General features: G+C 46.8%; 1 protein-coding gene across 3 annotated transcripts in view; it reads right to left on the bottom strand.

Annotated features, from left to right (window-relative positions):
• Positions 1–13,974, bottom strand: part of CACNA1H (calcium voltage-gated channel subunit alpha1 H) — a 370,065-nt gene that overhangs the window by 74,888 nt on the left and 281,203 nt on the right. For all 3 annotated transcript variants that reach the window (XM_077918649.1, XM_077918651.1, XM_077918650.1), the window contains exons 11-13: positions 5,587–5,738; positions 4,165–4,350; positions 2,581–2,698 (exon numbers count right to left, since the gene is read on the bottom strand). In XM_077918649.1, coding sequence (XP_077774775.1) covers positions 2,581–2,698; positions 4,165–4,350; positions 5,587–5,738 — 456 coding nt within the window. The remainder of the gene's footprint in view (positions 1–2,580; positions 2,699–4,164; positions 4,351–5,586; positions 5,739–13,974) is intronic.

Below are 13,974 nucleotides of genomic sequence, written 5' to 3'. Positions count from 1 at the left end.
CTCAAAAGCAAGTCCTAATGAAATCACTCCTTACTTGAAGGGGATTAGAATTGCTGTCTAAATTCCACCTCCCCAGTACTTCAGCTCTAATCTTAAGGCATGCAGGTGGTCACTTTCTGGGGTGAGGAACTGCAATTCCCATGCCTCAATGAGACTCAGGTTTCCAGAAGGATATTGTAGACACAGTGTCTGAAAACGCTCCGAGAGATCCTTCTGATTGAAAGGATCCATTGCTGGGATTCCCGTTGCTGCCTGTCCTTTGCAATACAGTGGTACCTCGGGTTAAGAACTTAATTCGTTCCGGAGGTCCGTTCTTAACCTGAAACTGTTCTTAACCTGAAGCACCACTTTAGCTAATGGGGCCTCCTGCTGCCATCACGCCACCGCTGCACGATTTCTGTTCTCATCCTGAAGCAAAGTTCTTAACCCGAGGTACTATTTCTGGGTTAGCGGAGTATGTAACCTGAAGCGTATGTAACCCGAGGTACCACTGTATACATGAGGAGAGACTGCTGGATCAGGTTAAGGGCCCATCTAGTCCAGCATCCTGTTCTCATGGGGGCCAACTAGATGATGATAGTAAAATTATTATTATTATTATTATTATTATTATTATTATTATTATTATTATTATTATTATTATCTCACCCATCTGGCTGGGCAATCCCCAGCCACTCTGGGCGGCTCCCAACAGAACATTAAAAACACGATAAAACATCAAACGTTAAAAGCTTTCCTAATGAGGGCTGCCTTCAGATGTCTTCTAAAAGTCAGAGAGTTGTTTATTTCCTTGACATCTGATGGGAGGGCATTCCACAGGGCAGGCGCCACCACCAAGAAGACCCTCTGCCTGGTTCCCTGTAGCCTCACTTCTCGCAGGGAGGGAAGCTCCAGAAGGCCCTCAGCGCTGGATTTCAGCATCCGTGCTGAACGATGGGGGTGGAGACACTCCTTCAGATGCTTCCATTAGATGCTCCAATGGGAAACTTGCAAGCAGGCGCTGTGCACAACAGCACACTCTCTGCTTGTGATTCCCAGTCAGAGGCAAAAATTTGCCATGGTGGCTGGTAGCCGCTGATTTGGGATATCAGTGGAAGACAAGAACTCTTTGACTTCAATTAGTCCAGCCTCAGCCAAGACAACCGTCTTTAGAACTGCTGCAAAGCTGGAGCGACCCGCAACAGAGTATTGGCCCAGCAGGGAAGCTATGCTGGCTTGATTTAGCAACATGGCTCCCATTAACCTCAGCTGCAAGAGCTCAACTCCTTTGCCGGATTTATTTACCCGCAAGATTTGCAGTGACAATAGCGGCGGCACCTCCATTAAAATGAGGCAATGGATGGCGCGAACTGTACAAAGCCAATGTCAATTTCTCCCGGCAGTCAATTATTTAATCGCCGTCTCTTGTTTACCGAGACAGGTTGGTCTGAGGCGGGCAGAGCCGGTTGTTTTTCTCGTTCCGGAGAAGCTTTTTCAAGTTACTTGTCCTCCAAAGGCCATTTGTGACATGAAGTCTGCCCAGATCTTGGATTTGGAAAGACAATGTCACTCCTAATGAAGCAGGGCAGGTCTGTTTTGCCCACCAGTGTACAAGAACAACAGCCGTGGTAGTTCAGACCAAAAAGATCTGCTCGGTGCAGCAAACTGCTTCCGACTGTAGTCAGCCGGGGTCTCTGAGCATGAGCAGGGCAGGAAGGCAACAGAGCCCTCTTAGCCTGTTGTTCCATGTCACTACGTAAAGGTAAAGGTAAAGGTAAAGGGACCCCTGACCATTAGGTCCAGTCGTGGACGACTCTGGGGTTGCAGCGCTCATCTCGCTTTATTGGCCGAGGGAGCCGGCGTACAGCTTCTGGGTCATGTGGCCAGCATGACTAAGCCGCTTCTGGCGAACCAGAGCAGCGCACGGAAACGCCGTTTACCTTCCCACTGGAGTGGTACCTATTTATCTACTTGCACTTTGACGTGCTTTCGAACTGCTAGGTTGGCAGGAGCAGGGACCGAGCAACAGGAGCTCACCCCGTCGTGGGGATTCGAACTGCCGACCTTCTGATCGGCAAGCCCTAGGCTCTGTGGTTTAACCCACAGCGCCCCCCGTGTCCCCATGTCACTTTTCAACAGAGCCCAGTGATGGAAGCATGCAGCTGTATTTCAGAATGGTTTTTATATGTATGTCACTACATACACTTATATAAAAGCCATTCTGAAATACAGCTGTGTGCTTCCGTCACTGGGCTCTGTTGAAAATCAGGAAGTGACCTCTCCAGACAATGGAACAACTAACTTTTCTTACCTCTGGCGCTGTGATCTCCTAGGTGACATGGACCCTGTTAGGCAGTTGAATGTGCATGCGTGCTCCATCCCTTTCCCTCCTTCCTCCCCACCCCTGGGTGCTGGCGACAGATGGGACCGTGAGATCTTGTCTGTCTCCTTTGTTCTTGATCTTCCCCTCCCTGTTAGTAAAATCTGCTGAAGAACAGCTATGGTGGCTTTCATTGTCCACCTGACTCCTAAAGAACAGCCTCTGAGTGTATCACGTATTCACCACCTTTTAGTGGGAGGGTGTAGCCTTTGGGGTCTTACCTGGAACACAGTGACGATAGCCCACAGCAAGGAATCAAAATTCTTCCTATCTGGCATCGTGTCCCCTGTGTCTGTTTTCAAGCCAAACTTGCATCCGAAAAGATGCATGCCAAGAATGCTAGGAAGAGAGAAGGAGAGAGGAAGGAACTTGTAAATAAAATGCAACGTTCAAGGATGCTTTGCACCAATGGTTCCCAACCTTTTCAATATGGGAACCCACAACTCCAAATTTACATAGCATGGTGACCAATTGGTTCAATGACACACCAAGTTTGGACCTCAGGCCTTTGGCAGCTGTCAGGGAACTGCCATCAGCTCAGAGGGGAGAGGTGGAAGGGCAGTTGTGTTGCAGGGAGCCTCTGAAGATCTTGTTAAGCAGTTCCTCCTCTGGCGAGGAGGAAAACCACGTCTCCCGTGGGGAAGGGGTGCAGGGACCAGGAGATGCTAGGGAGAGCCCCAACACTGAGCCTGAGCAAACCGGAGAGGAGGGAAGTACCCCTTTGCCAGCGCCCAGTCTGCGCAGTAGGTTTGGGCGCAGAGAGGGGAGGTGAAGGATGGGGGTCACATGACTGTTATGCTGGGGGAGGTACAAGGACCGGCCATGCCCAGATTCTGCTAGCGACTGAGCAGACATGGACTTGCGACGCTCGGCACTGTAAATAGTTTGTATTAATGATAAAGCCTGGAAAAGACAGGTCGGAGTCTTGCCTGCTTGCTCTCGAGCAACCACACCAGCATCCGACAGCAGCCATTGGTTTTCGTGCATTGTAACTGCAGTTTTGCCAGTTTTATAAGTGAGACTTGATGCATCCAAGGCACAAATGAAACAGCCCACGACTCACTTGTATGGGCTTTGAGACCCGCTTGCAGGGCACGTATGACCCAGAGGTTGGAAAACGCTGTTTCACACCAACCTTTGCCAGCCAGGCGCACTGCAGGACTACAAATCCCATGTCGCCTCTTACTTGCTTTCACCCCTAATTCCTCTACCTTTGGGTAAATAATTGTTCCGTGCTTCCCTGAAATGCACAAAGTGACTGCTAGATTTTACCTGGAAACATTCCAGGTTTTGCAGCGCACCCCTTCAGGAATTTTGCAAACGAAGTTGACGTTTGATGGAGGGAAATGTCAAATAAATAGCTAGCGAGCTTTGCATAACAAATGCAAATCGAGAGTTTCTAGCCAATTTGAGGCGGGGGGGGGGAGGACCATTCTCACCCCCATCCCCCTCCCTGTTCTGTTTCCACGACATCCTGGGTTTCAGTTCAGCTGCCTCGATGATGTTTGCCATCGATCAAGAACAACGGAGCAATTGTTTCGCTCTTGTTGTCACTTTGCGTCCTTCATTTGTCTCTGGGGTGGCAGGATCGGGTGGAACAGCGAGACTGAGGAGAGGGGAATCCATCTGCCGAGCATCCAGCCTGTCAGTCTATTGTGAGTTGAGCTGTCATCCACGCACCGCTCGGCAAAGGGGCACCATTGTCATTCTAATCTAGGCGTCGGTGGCGGCGGAGATGAAGGGAAAAAACAAAACATAGCAATTAACCGGAGAGGAAGGGATTGCGCATGCATGCCGGCACATACCTGAAGATGAAGATGAAGAGCATGAGGAGCATGCAGAAGGTGGCCACGTTGTCCATGGTCTTCATCAGGACCACCAGCTGGCGTCGGAGAGCGGGCATGAAACGCACCAGCTTGAGGACCCGGAGAAGCCGGAAGGTTCTCAGCACTGAGAGGCCTCCGTCCGATTGGCCAATGATCTCCCAGACGCTGTGGGGTGAAACAAGAGGCTGTCTGAACTTGCATGAATGGCTAGGGCCGTAATAACTGAAAGTAGAAAGGCCGCCTGCCTTGCGTGGTGGGTGGTAAGGTAAAGGTAAAGGGGCCCCTGACTGTTAGGTTCAGTTGTGGAAGACTCTGGGTTGTGCCGCTCGTCTCGCTTTATTGGCTGAGGGAGCCGGCGTACAGCTTCCGGGTCATGTGGCCAGCATGACTAAGCCACTTCTGGCAAACCAGAGCAGCACACGGAAATGCCATTTACCTTCCCACCGGAGCGGTACCTATTTATCTACTTGCACTTTGACGTGCTTTCGAACTACTAGGTTGGCAGGAGCTGGGACCGAGCAACGGGAGCTCACCCTGTCGCAGGGATTCGAACTGCCAACCTTCTGATCGGCAAGTCCTAGGCTCTGTGGTTTAACCCACAGGGCCACCCGCGCCCCGTGGTGGGTGGTATTATTATTATTATTATTATTATTATTATTAATTAAATTTGTATACCACCCTTCATCCGTAGATCTCAGAGCACTCCGCAGCATAAAATGACAATATAAAAACCACATAATACATAGTAAGATTAAGAACAAACCAATAATCCCCACTCCAGCAACACATTTAAAAGGGCATTGGATGTGAATCAGCTGAAGGCCTAGGTCAGGGGTCAGCAAACTTTTGCAGCAGGGAGCCGGTCCACTGTCCCTCAGACCTTGTGGGGGGCCGGACTATATTTTGAAGAAAAAAAATGAACGAATTCCTATGCCCCACAAATAACCCAGAGATGCATTTTAAATCAAAGGACACATTCTACTCATGTAAAAACACGCTGAGTCCCGGACTGTTCGCGGGTCGGATTTAGAAGGCAATTGGGCCGGATCTGGCCCCTGGGCCTTAGTTTGCCTACCCATGTTCAAGAAAGATTTCGTTCCCAATCTGACTCATTTCTGTACATTTTTTATCCTTCTCCACAGCTGGGAAAAGGTTCCCAGAGCAGGTTCCTAATGACCCCTCCACTCAGGCTTGCAGTCTAAAAGCCACAGCGCAAAAGGAAAAAGGGACTGGGAAGGAGGAGGGATAAAAATAAACCCATTGTTGATTCCAAGCAAGGAAATACAGGTTCTGTCAACATCTTCCAACTGGAAAGAGCATTTTGACTGTCTCCAGCCCCAGATTGTGTACACAGTCTCTCCCCCTGTGCCTCTGAAGATGCAGTTAAACAGACCAGCTTACCTGATCACAACAATGATGCCGTCAAAAATGTTGTACGGGTTCTTGATGTATCCCCAGATGCCAAAGGCAAGTAGTTTCAGGAGCATCTCCAGGGCAAACATGCTTGTGAAGACGATGTTGCTGATCTCCAGGGCATTTGTCAACTCGTCCGGCTACGGGAGAACAGGAAATGGCAGTGAGCAAAGGGAGAGTGCAGAACTGTTGCCAACATCTCAATAGTTCCCCACAGACCAGACCCAGAAGTCATCTCCTACAAAACCTCGTAACGACAGTCTTGCTAATTCAGACATTATAGGCTTGATGTTCTGGTTCCTGAAATGGACAAGCAGAGGACTCTGGCAAGCCAACAAGCAGGAGAGGAAGCAGCCCTCTTCCTTGTTTCTCATAGAATAGAATAGAATATTAACAGATATACTGCTTCTAAACCTGGAGGTTCCGTGTAGCTATAATTCGGTATCAGAGAGTTTGAACAGTTCCCATAGGTATAGTAAACATCCATTGATAGCTGACATTTCCCTAAACACTTGTAGTTAAGAATGTGCAAGCTTGTGAGGTATTCCACTGCATTTGATTGGGGAGGGGGGAGGCTTGTTTCAGCCAAAGGACTGTCATTGTCATGTGGACAAAGACATCTCTGCCTAACGGTAGAGCCGGCCCTACACAAATGTCCAAGTTTGAATGTTGGTCTCTCACTCTGCCTAATGGTAGAGCCGGCTCTATGTAAATGACAAAGTTTGAATGCTGGTGTCAAACACATCTCACTTTGCCTAACGGTAGAGCCGGTCCTACACAAATGTCCAAGTTTTAATGCTGGTGTCAAACACATCTCACTTTGCCTAATGGTAGAGCTGGTCCTACACAAATGTCCAAGTTTTAATGCTGGTGTCAAACACATCTCACTTTGCCTAACGGTAGAGCCGGTCCTACACAAATGTCCAAGTTTTAATGCTGGTGTCAAACTCATCTCACTTTGCCCAATGGTAGAGCCGGTCCTACACAAATGTCCAAATGTGAATCCCAGAGTCAACCATATGTTGTTGGACCTGGAAAAATAGTTATTGGGCGGAAAGTGAAACAAATTATCGAGTGTTTCTTCTCTGGAGTTGATTTACATCTAAATCCACTTTTTTTTTTTGATTCCGCTATATAAAAGATTAGGTCGGCAAAGAGTTTTCAAGAACGATTTAGCAATTTAATTGTAAGAGCAAGAATTGAGCTCCCCTATAAACAGACGTCTCCAGAGGACCCTGGTAATTGAAGAAAAGTTTAAGGGATTGATGATGGTAAAATGAACTCGCGTGATCAGATTGATGGATGGGAGAAAAGAGAAGCTATCTAATTAAAGAGCTTTGCAAGCAGCTGGGACTGTGCTTTGCTCTGTTGGAATGTACATTGCGACCAGAATGCTCTCTTGGAATCAGTGCTGTTTGTGAATCTCTATCCTGTAAATCAACTGCAATTATATCATTTCAGAAAATGAGTTGTTGTTTTTTTTAATGATGGATATGCTTAATAAAGAGCATCGATTCGGCACACTTTGCTTTGGGCAAAATCCGGGGACCATTCTACAACCACAGGGTGAGATTTCCTTGGCTTTACCTTCACCTGGCAGAATCCATTTCACCCCCTACCCCTGCTATAAATCACCTTTAATCCTCACAACAACCCTGTGAGGTATGTTAGGCTGGGGAAAAAATCACAGTTTTCCCTAAGGCAGGACCTTTTGCTTGCTCTGCGACTGAGGTATGGCTCTTCCCTTAATTGTAGGAACTGGAAAACGAAGAATGAGGTATAAATACAGTGGACACTCGGGTTGCGAATGCGATCTCTGCAGGATGCACGTTCGCAAACAGCAGCGTTTGCAATCTGCAGTGGCGTGTCTGCGCATGCGCAGGTTGCGAGTCTGTGCTTCTGCGCATGCGCAAAGCGCGATTTAGCGCTTCTGCGCATGTGTGACCGCCGGAACCCGGAAATAACCCGTTCCGGTACTTCAGGGTTTCGGCGGTCCGTAACCCGAAAAAATGCAACCTGAAGCATCTGTAACCTGAGATATGACTGTATATGAATTGATATTGCAGGAATGTCAGACTAGGACCAGGGATACGTGAATGCAAAGCCCCCTACTCAGCTAAGAAGCTCACCGTGGGACCTTAGGCCAGTCGCTCTCTCTTAGCCTAACCTACCTCACAAGGTGGTTGTGGAGATAAACTGGAACCCTTCCCTCGGTGCACATTCACCAGCACCCTGCCAGTCCTTGACATCTATGCACCATACTGATTTGCACCCAGTATACCTGAAGGAGCATCTCCACCCTCATCGTTCTGCCCGGACGCTGAGGTCCAGCTCCGAGGGCCTTCTGGTGGTTCCCTCATTGTGAGAAGCAAAGCTACAGGGAACTAGGCAGAGGGCCTTCTTGGTAGTGGCGCCCACCCTGTGGAACGCCCTCCCATCAGATGTCAAAGAGTTGTTTACAACTACCCAACATTCAGAAGACGTCTGAAGGCAGCCCTGTTCAGGGAAGTTTTTAATGTGTGACATTTTAGTGTATTTTTTGTCTTTGTTGGAAGCTGCCCAGAGTGGCTGGGGAAACCCAGCCAGATGGGCGGGGTACAAATTTTTTATTATTATTATTATTATTATTATTATTATTATTATTATTATTATTATTATTATTGCCTTAAAGATTTGGGTAGAAACCGCACACTGAGTTCCACTTCTCCATCCTCCAGGACACAGAGTCAGCATGCAGCCACCAGAAGACCTCTGCCCCAGCTCACTTTCCAAGAGAACAGAAGTCTCTCCCGTTTCCACCGTGTGTACAGATCTCGGTTGCCCATTTCCGTACGTGACTCATCTCCTGCCTCAAAATAGCTTCCCCTCTCCATTTTCATCACTCATTAGGCAGCATGTTAATAGCCAGGAAATAACGAGAGATCATTATCACATTAGCCAAGATCTGAGAGATGGCGGATCAGGGCGACAAACACAGAGGATCGGAGGAAAAGACACGTTTAATTTGAGAGGAAACACACAAAATGCCACATTCACACACCCTGCAAAAGGCAGCAGGAGGTAACTCGGATTAATGCACAGCCCAGAAGAAGAGTTTGTCTCCTTAAATTTGTTTTTAATGGAAGTGAGTGGGTTTGATTTATGGGGCTAGTGTCGTACTGTACTGTAGCAAAGACCTAGCCATGCACAAAAAGGGGGGCAGAGTGAGGCCTGCATTGCATGTGTAATATCTAAGAGGCAGCTGAAAGCAGCAAGGTGTAATGGAGCATTTTTAAAGACACACATTTATTATGGAATAAAGTTTGGCAAATGATAGTTCACTTCATCAAATACATAAAGTGTTATCCTGAGTTTGAAGTCCCTCTCTATCTCTCTATCATCTCTATCTCTATCATCTATCTCAGGATGGCGCTATCTCTCTTTCACATAAATTCAGGACAGATAGAAGAAAGCCCTTCTTCAAAAAAACAAGAAGCACCAATGAAAGAAGAGTGGCAGACGAAAATGATGGACTTTGCGGAATTGGCAAAGCTGAAGGGAAAAATCCAAAACCAGCACAATCAGGTAAGGACTGGAGTAAATTTATACAATATTTGGAAGAACATTGTAAGCAATTAACATCACTAGCAGGGTTGTCTGAAGACTTGTAATGAGAGATTTTCTCCCTTTTTATATCTACAGTGGTACCTCTGGTTAAGAACTTAATTCGTTCTGGAGGTCCGTTCCTAACCTGAAACTGTTCTTAACCTGAAGCGCCACTTTAGCTAATGGGGCCTCCTGCTGCTGCCGCCCCACGATTTCTGTTCTCATCCTGAAGCAAAGTTCTTAACCCGAGGTACTATTTCTGGGTTAGCGGAGTCTGTAACCTGAAGCGTCTGAAACTTGAAGCATCTGTAACCTGAGGTACCACTGTGTGTGTGTGTGTGTGTGTGTGTGTGTGTGTGTGTGTATGAAAGCCCTTCTTCTCACAGTGCATAGTTAAACGATGGAATTCAAACTACACTTCTTAGGATTCCTTTTGGGGAAAAACAAAACTGATTGAAATGGTATGATACAGCATTAAATTTATAGTATAGAATCATAGAATTATAAAGTTGGAAGGGACCCCAAAGGTCATTTAGTCTAGGGTTGCCACACGTCTGGAATTTCCTGGACATTTTCTGATGCTTATTCAGAATCTCCTTTCTTGCAACTTGAAGCCATTGGCTCAGATCCTATCTTCCAGAGCAGGAGAAAACAAGCTTGCTCCCTCCTCCATGTGACAGCCCTTTAGATATTTGAAAATGGCTACCCTATCTCCTCTTTTCCAGGCAAAACATACACAGCTCCCTCAACCGTTCCTCATCAGGCTTAGTCTCCAGACCCTTGATCATCTTGGGTCACCCTCTTCTGCACATGTTCCAGCTTGTCAACATCCTTCTTAAACTGGGATGCCCAGAATTGGACACAGTATTCCAAGTGTGGTCTGACCAAGGAAGACCAGTGTGGTAATACTACTTCCCTTGATTTGGACGCTATACTTCTGTTGATGCAGCCTAGGAGAGCAATAGCTTTTTTTGCTGCTTCATCATACTGTTGACTCATGTTTACCTAGGGGTCCACTAAGACCCCTAAATCCTTTTCACATGTAGTACTGGCAAGCCAGGTGTTCCCCATCCTATATTTGTGCACCTGGTTCTTCCTGCCTAAGATCAGGACTTTGCATTTGTCCCTGTTGAAATTCATTTTCTTGGTACAGTGGTGCCCCGCAAGACGAATGCCTCGCAAGACGAAAAACTCGCTAGACGAAAGGGTTTTCCGTTTTTTGAGTCGTTCCGCAAGACGAATTTCCCTATGGGCTTGCTTTGCAAGACGAAACGTCTTGCGAGTTCTTGCGAGTTTGTTTCCTTTTTCTTAAAGCCGCTAAGCCGTTAATAGCCGCTAAGCCCCTAATAGCCGCTAAGCCCCTAATAGCCGTGCTTCACAAGACAAAAAACTGCAAGACGAAGAGACTCGCGGAACGGATTAATTTCGTCTTGCGAGGCACCACTGTATCAGCCCAGTTCTCCAATCAGTTATGGTCATCCTGTCTTCTGTGGCATTAGCTACCCCAACCCAGTTCGGTGTCTCCAGCAAATTTGATGAGCATCCCCTCAACTTCTTCATCCAAGTCATTTATAAAGATGATGAACAACCAAGGGACCAGGATGTGCAGCTGTGTAGTTTGTTAAGAGTTCTCAGAGTTGTTAGAAGATGTTCCTCTCACAGAGCTACAGTTCCCAGAATTCCCGGGGGGGGGGGAAAGGATTGAATGTTAAGCCACTCTGGGAATTGTAGTCCTGCGAGGGGGAATGGGGGGGGGGTCTCCCAACAGCTCTCAGCACCCTTAACAAACTACACTTCCCAGGATTCTCTTGGGGGAAGCCATGATTGTTTATAGCAGTATCATACTGCTTTAAATGCAGGGTGTGAATGTGGCCCAGGTAAACCCACAGCAACCTGAAATATATTGTCCAGTAGCACCTTAAAGGTAAAGGGACCCCTGACCATTAGGTCCAGCCATGACCGACTCTGGGGTTGCGGCGCTCATCTCGCTTTATTGGCCAAGGGAGCCGGCGTACCGCTTCCGGGTCATGTGGCCAGCATGACTAAGCTGTTTCTGGCGAACCAGAGCGGTGCACGGAAACGCCGTTTACCTTCCCACCGGAGTGGTACCTATTTATCTACTTGCACTTTGACATGGTTTCGAACTGCTAGGTGGGCAGGAGCTGGGACCGAGCAACCGGAGCTCACCCTGTCGTGGGGATTTGAACCGCCAACCTTCTGATTGGCAAGTCCTAGGCTCTGTGGTTTAACCCACAACGCCATTCGCGTCCCATTAGTAGCACCTTAGAGACCAACTAAGTTTGTTCTTGGTATGAGCTTTTGTGTGCATGCACACTTCTTCAGATACACTGAAACAGAAGTCACCAGAACTTTATACATAGTGAGAAGGTGGGGAGGGGTATTACTCAGAAGGGTGGTAGGAATGGGTGATTGGCTGATAGGTGTGGTAAACCTGTTGACGACTGTTAACAACTGCAATTGGTCTTACAGGAAAAAGCAAGGGATGAGATGGGCAGGAATAGCTTAATCATGTATAATGAGATAAGAATCCAATGTCTCTCTTCAGACCAGGTCTCTCCATGGTTTTAAGTCTGGTAGTAAGTTATAGTTCAGCAACTTCTCTTTCCAGTCTATTTCTGAAATTCTTTTGTAATAAGACAGCTACTTTGAGATCCTGCACAGAATGTCCTGGGAGATCGAAGTGTTCTCCTACTGGTTTCTCTGTCTTGTGATTCCTGATGTCAGATTTATGTCCATTTATCCCTTGGCGTAGGGTTTTGGCCTATTTGTCCAATATGGAGAGCTGAAGGGCACTGTTGGCATTTGATAGCATACACAGTGTTAGAAGATGAGCAATTCTACCTGAATCTAGAACCACAGCAACCTACGCAGCTTTCCAACTCAGTACGAATGCCGGGTGAAGTAAACAGCAAAGGAAATGATTGCACCCGATGATTGTGTGAAGCTTATGAGGCAGCAGTCACCGGAAAAATGTGGCTGAAGACTCAGCTCACATTCGGAGATAATGAGCCTCCAAAGACTCAGAAGAAAAGCCGGGCTTACAATTAAGAATGGCTGAGTCCACCACTTTCTCATTTTTCCAGTCTGCACATTTCTGCATCACTTTGGAATGTTTTTCTTTTCAAGCCCCCATAAAAATCGGTTGGCCCAAGTGTGGATTTCCACCCCTAACGTTTGCATGCAATTTTCTCAAGTAAACTTTGGAACTCCCTTCCTATTGATACCAGGCAGGTGCCTTCACTGTATTCTTTTCAATGCCTGCTAAAAACCCAGATAGGCTGGTGTGCTTTTAGGTTTATTGCTGGTTTTCGGTTTTTTTGAATGTTTTAAATAGTTGTTTTAATCCCCCCCGGCAATAATGTTTTGGTTTTATTATTTTTTTGTAAACTACTTTGAGGTTTGTTTGTTTTTTACAATCAAGGGGCATATAAATTCATGAAATAAATAAATAAGCACATTTTTGCAAAGCAATTTCCCTTAATATAATGCTTTATATTATATTATATTATATTATATTATATTATATTATATTATTATATTATATTATATTATAATTAGTATGCTACTTTCACGAATGCATGCCTTTTGAATAAACGCTTTCCCCTAGAGCTTACTTGGAAGTAACCTATCTAACTGCGCATTACTCAGAGAAGACCCATTAAAGGAACCTAAGTCCGTCCTGTTCATTCATTTCAGTGGGCCTGCTGACTAACTTTGGATACGACTCTTGATCACAAATCCTTAGGGTCTGCTTAGAGAATGAAACATTGTAAGCTTTGAATGGAAGCTCCTCAACTCAGCAAATTGGATTCGATGGGGTTAGGTTAGTCATGGCTTAGTCCGTAGAGAACAATGGGACTGAAGATGAACACACTGGCACAATCCTAATCATGTCTACTCAGAAGGAAGTATTATTAAATTCAGTGGGGCTTACTCCCAGGAAAGTGAGGTGAGGACTGTTGCCTAAATCTGGATCTAATCTGAAGAAGTGTGCATGCACATGAAAGCTCATACCAATAACAAACTTAGTTGGTCTCTAAGGTGCTACTGGAAGGATTTTTTAATTTTGCTTCACAAAACACCGTATATTTGTGATATTTATATTCGAGGGACGCAGGTGGCGCTGTGGTCTAAACCACTGAGCCTCTGGGCTTGCCGATCGGAAGGTTGGCAGTTCGAATCCCCACGACGGGGTGAGCTCCTGTTGCTCTGTCCCAGCTCCTGCCAACATAGCAGTTAGAAAGCACACCAGTGCTAGTAGATAAATAGGTACTGTGGTGGCAGGAAGGCGTTTCCGTGCATTCTGGTTTCTGTCACTGTGTCCCGTTGCACCAGAAGCGGTTTAGTCCTGCTGGCCACATGACCCAGAAAGCTGTCTGTGGACAAACGCCAGCTCCCTCGGCCTGAAAGCGAGATGAGCGCCGCAGCCCCGTAGTCGCCTTAGATTGGACTTAACTGTCCAGGGGTCATTTACCTTTTTTAAAATTCATGATGGAATAACAACATCAGCAATCCAGAACACTGGGAGCCACTGGGGTGAGACCTTGCCTTCAACTTGCTCACTCCTTGCTGTGTTAGTTTGTTCGTAGTGTGACATCTCCCTGGAATATTGTGCTATCGGAATGAAACTGGTGTGCATGTTCAGGGTGCCATCCTCTGTTCCAAGTTAGGGAACCAGCTCACTCTCTGCAGTCCTTTCCCACAGGACCAGGAGAGATACAAGAGCTCACCAGAGCACAGCATCTCCCCCGGGCATTGCAAGACCGCCCC

Source organism: Podarcis muralis, chromosome 14 (genome assembly GCF_964188315.1).
Source record: "Podarcis muralis chromosome 14, rPodMur119.hap1.1, whole genome shotgun sequence".
In the NCBI taxonomy this organism is placed as follows: Eukaryota; Metazoa; Chordata; class Lepidosauria; order Squamata; family Lacertidae; genus Podarcis; species Podarcis muralis.
The sequence above is the reverse complement of the archived record's forward strand: the minus strand, read 5'-3'. Positions and strand labels throughout refer to the sequence as shown.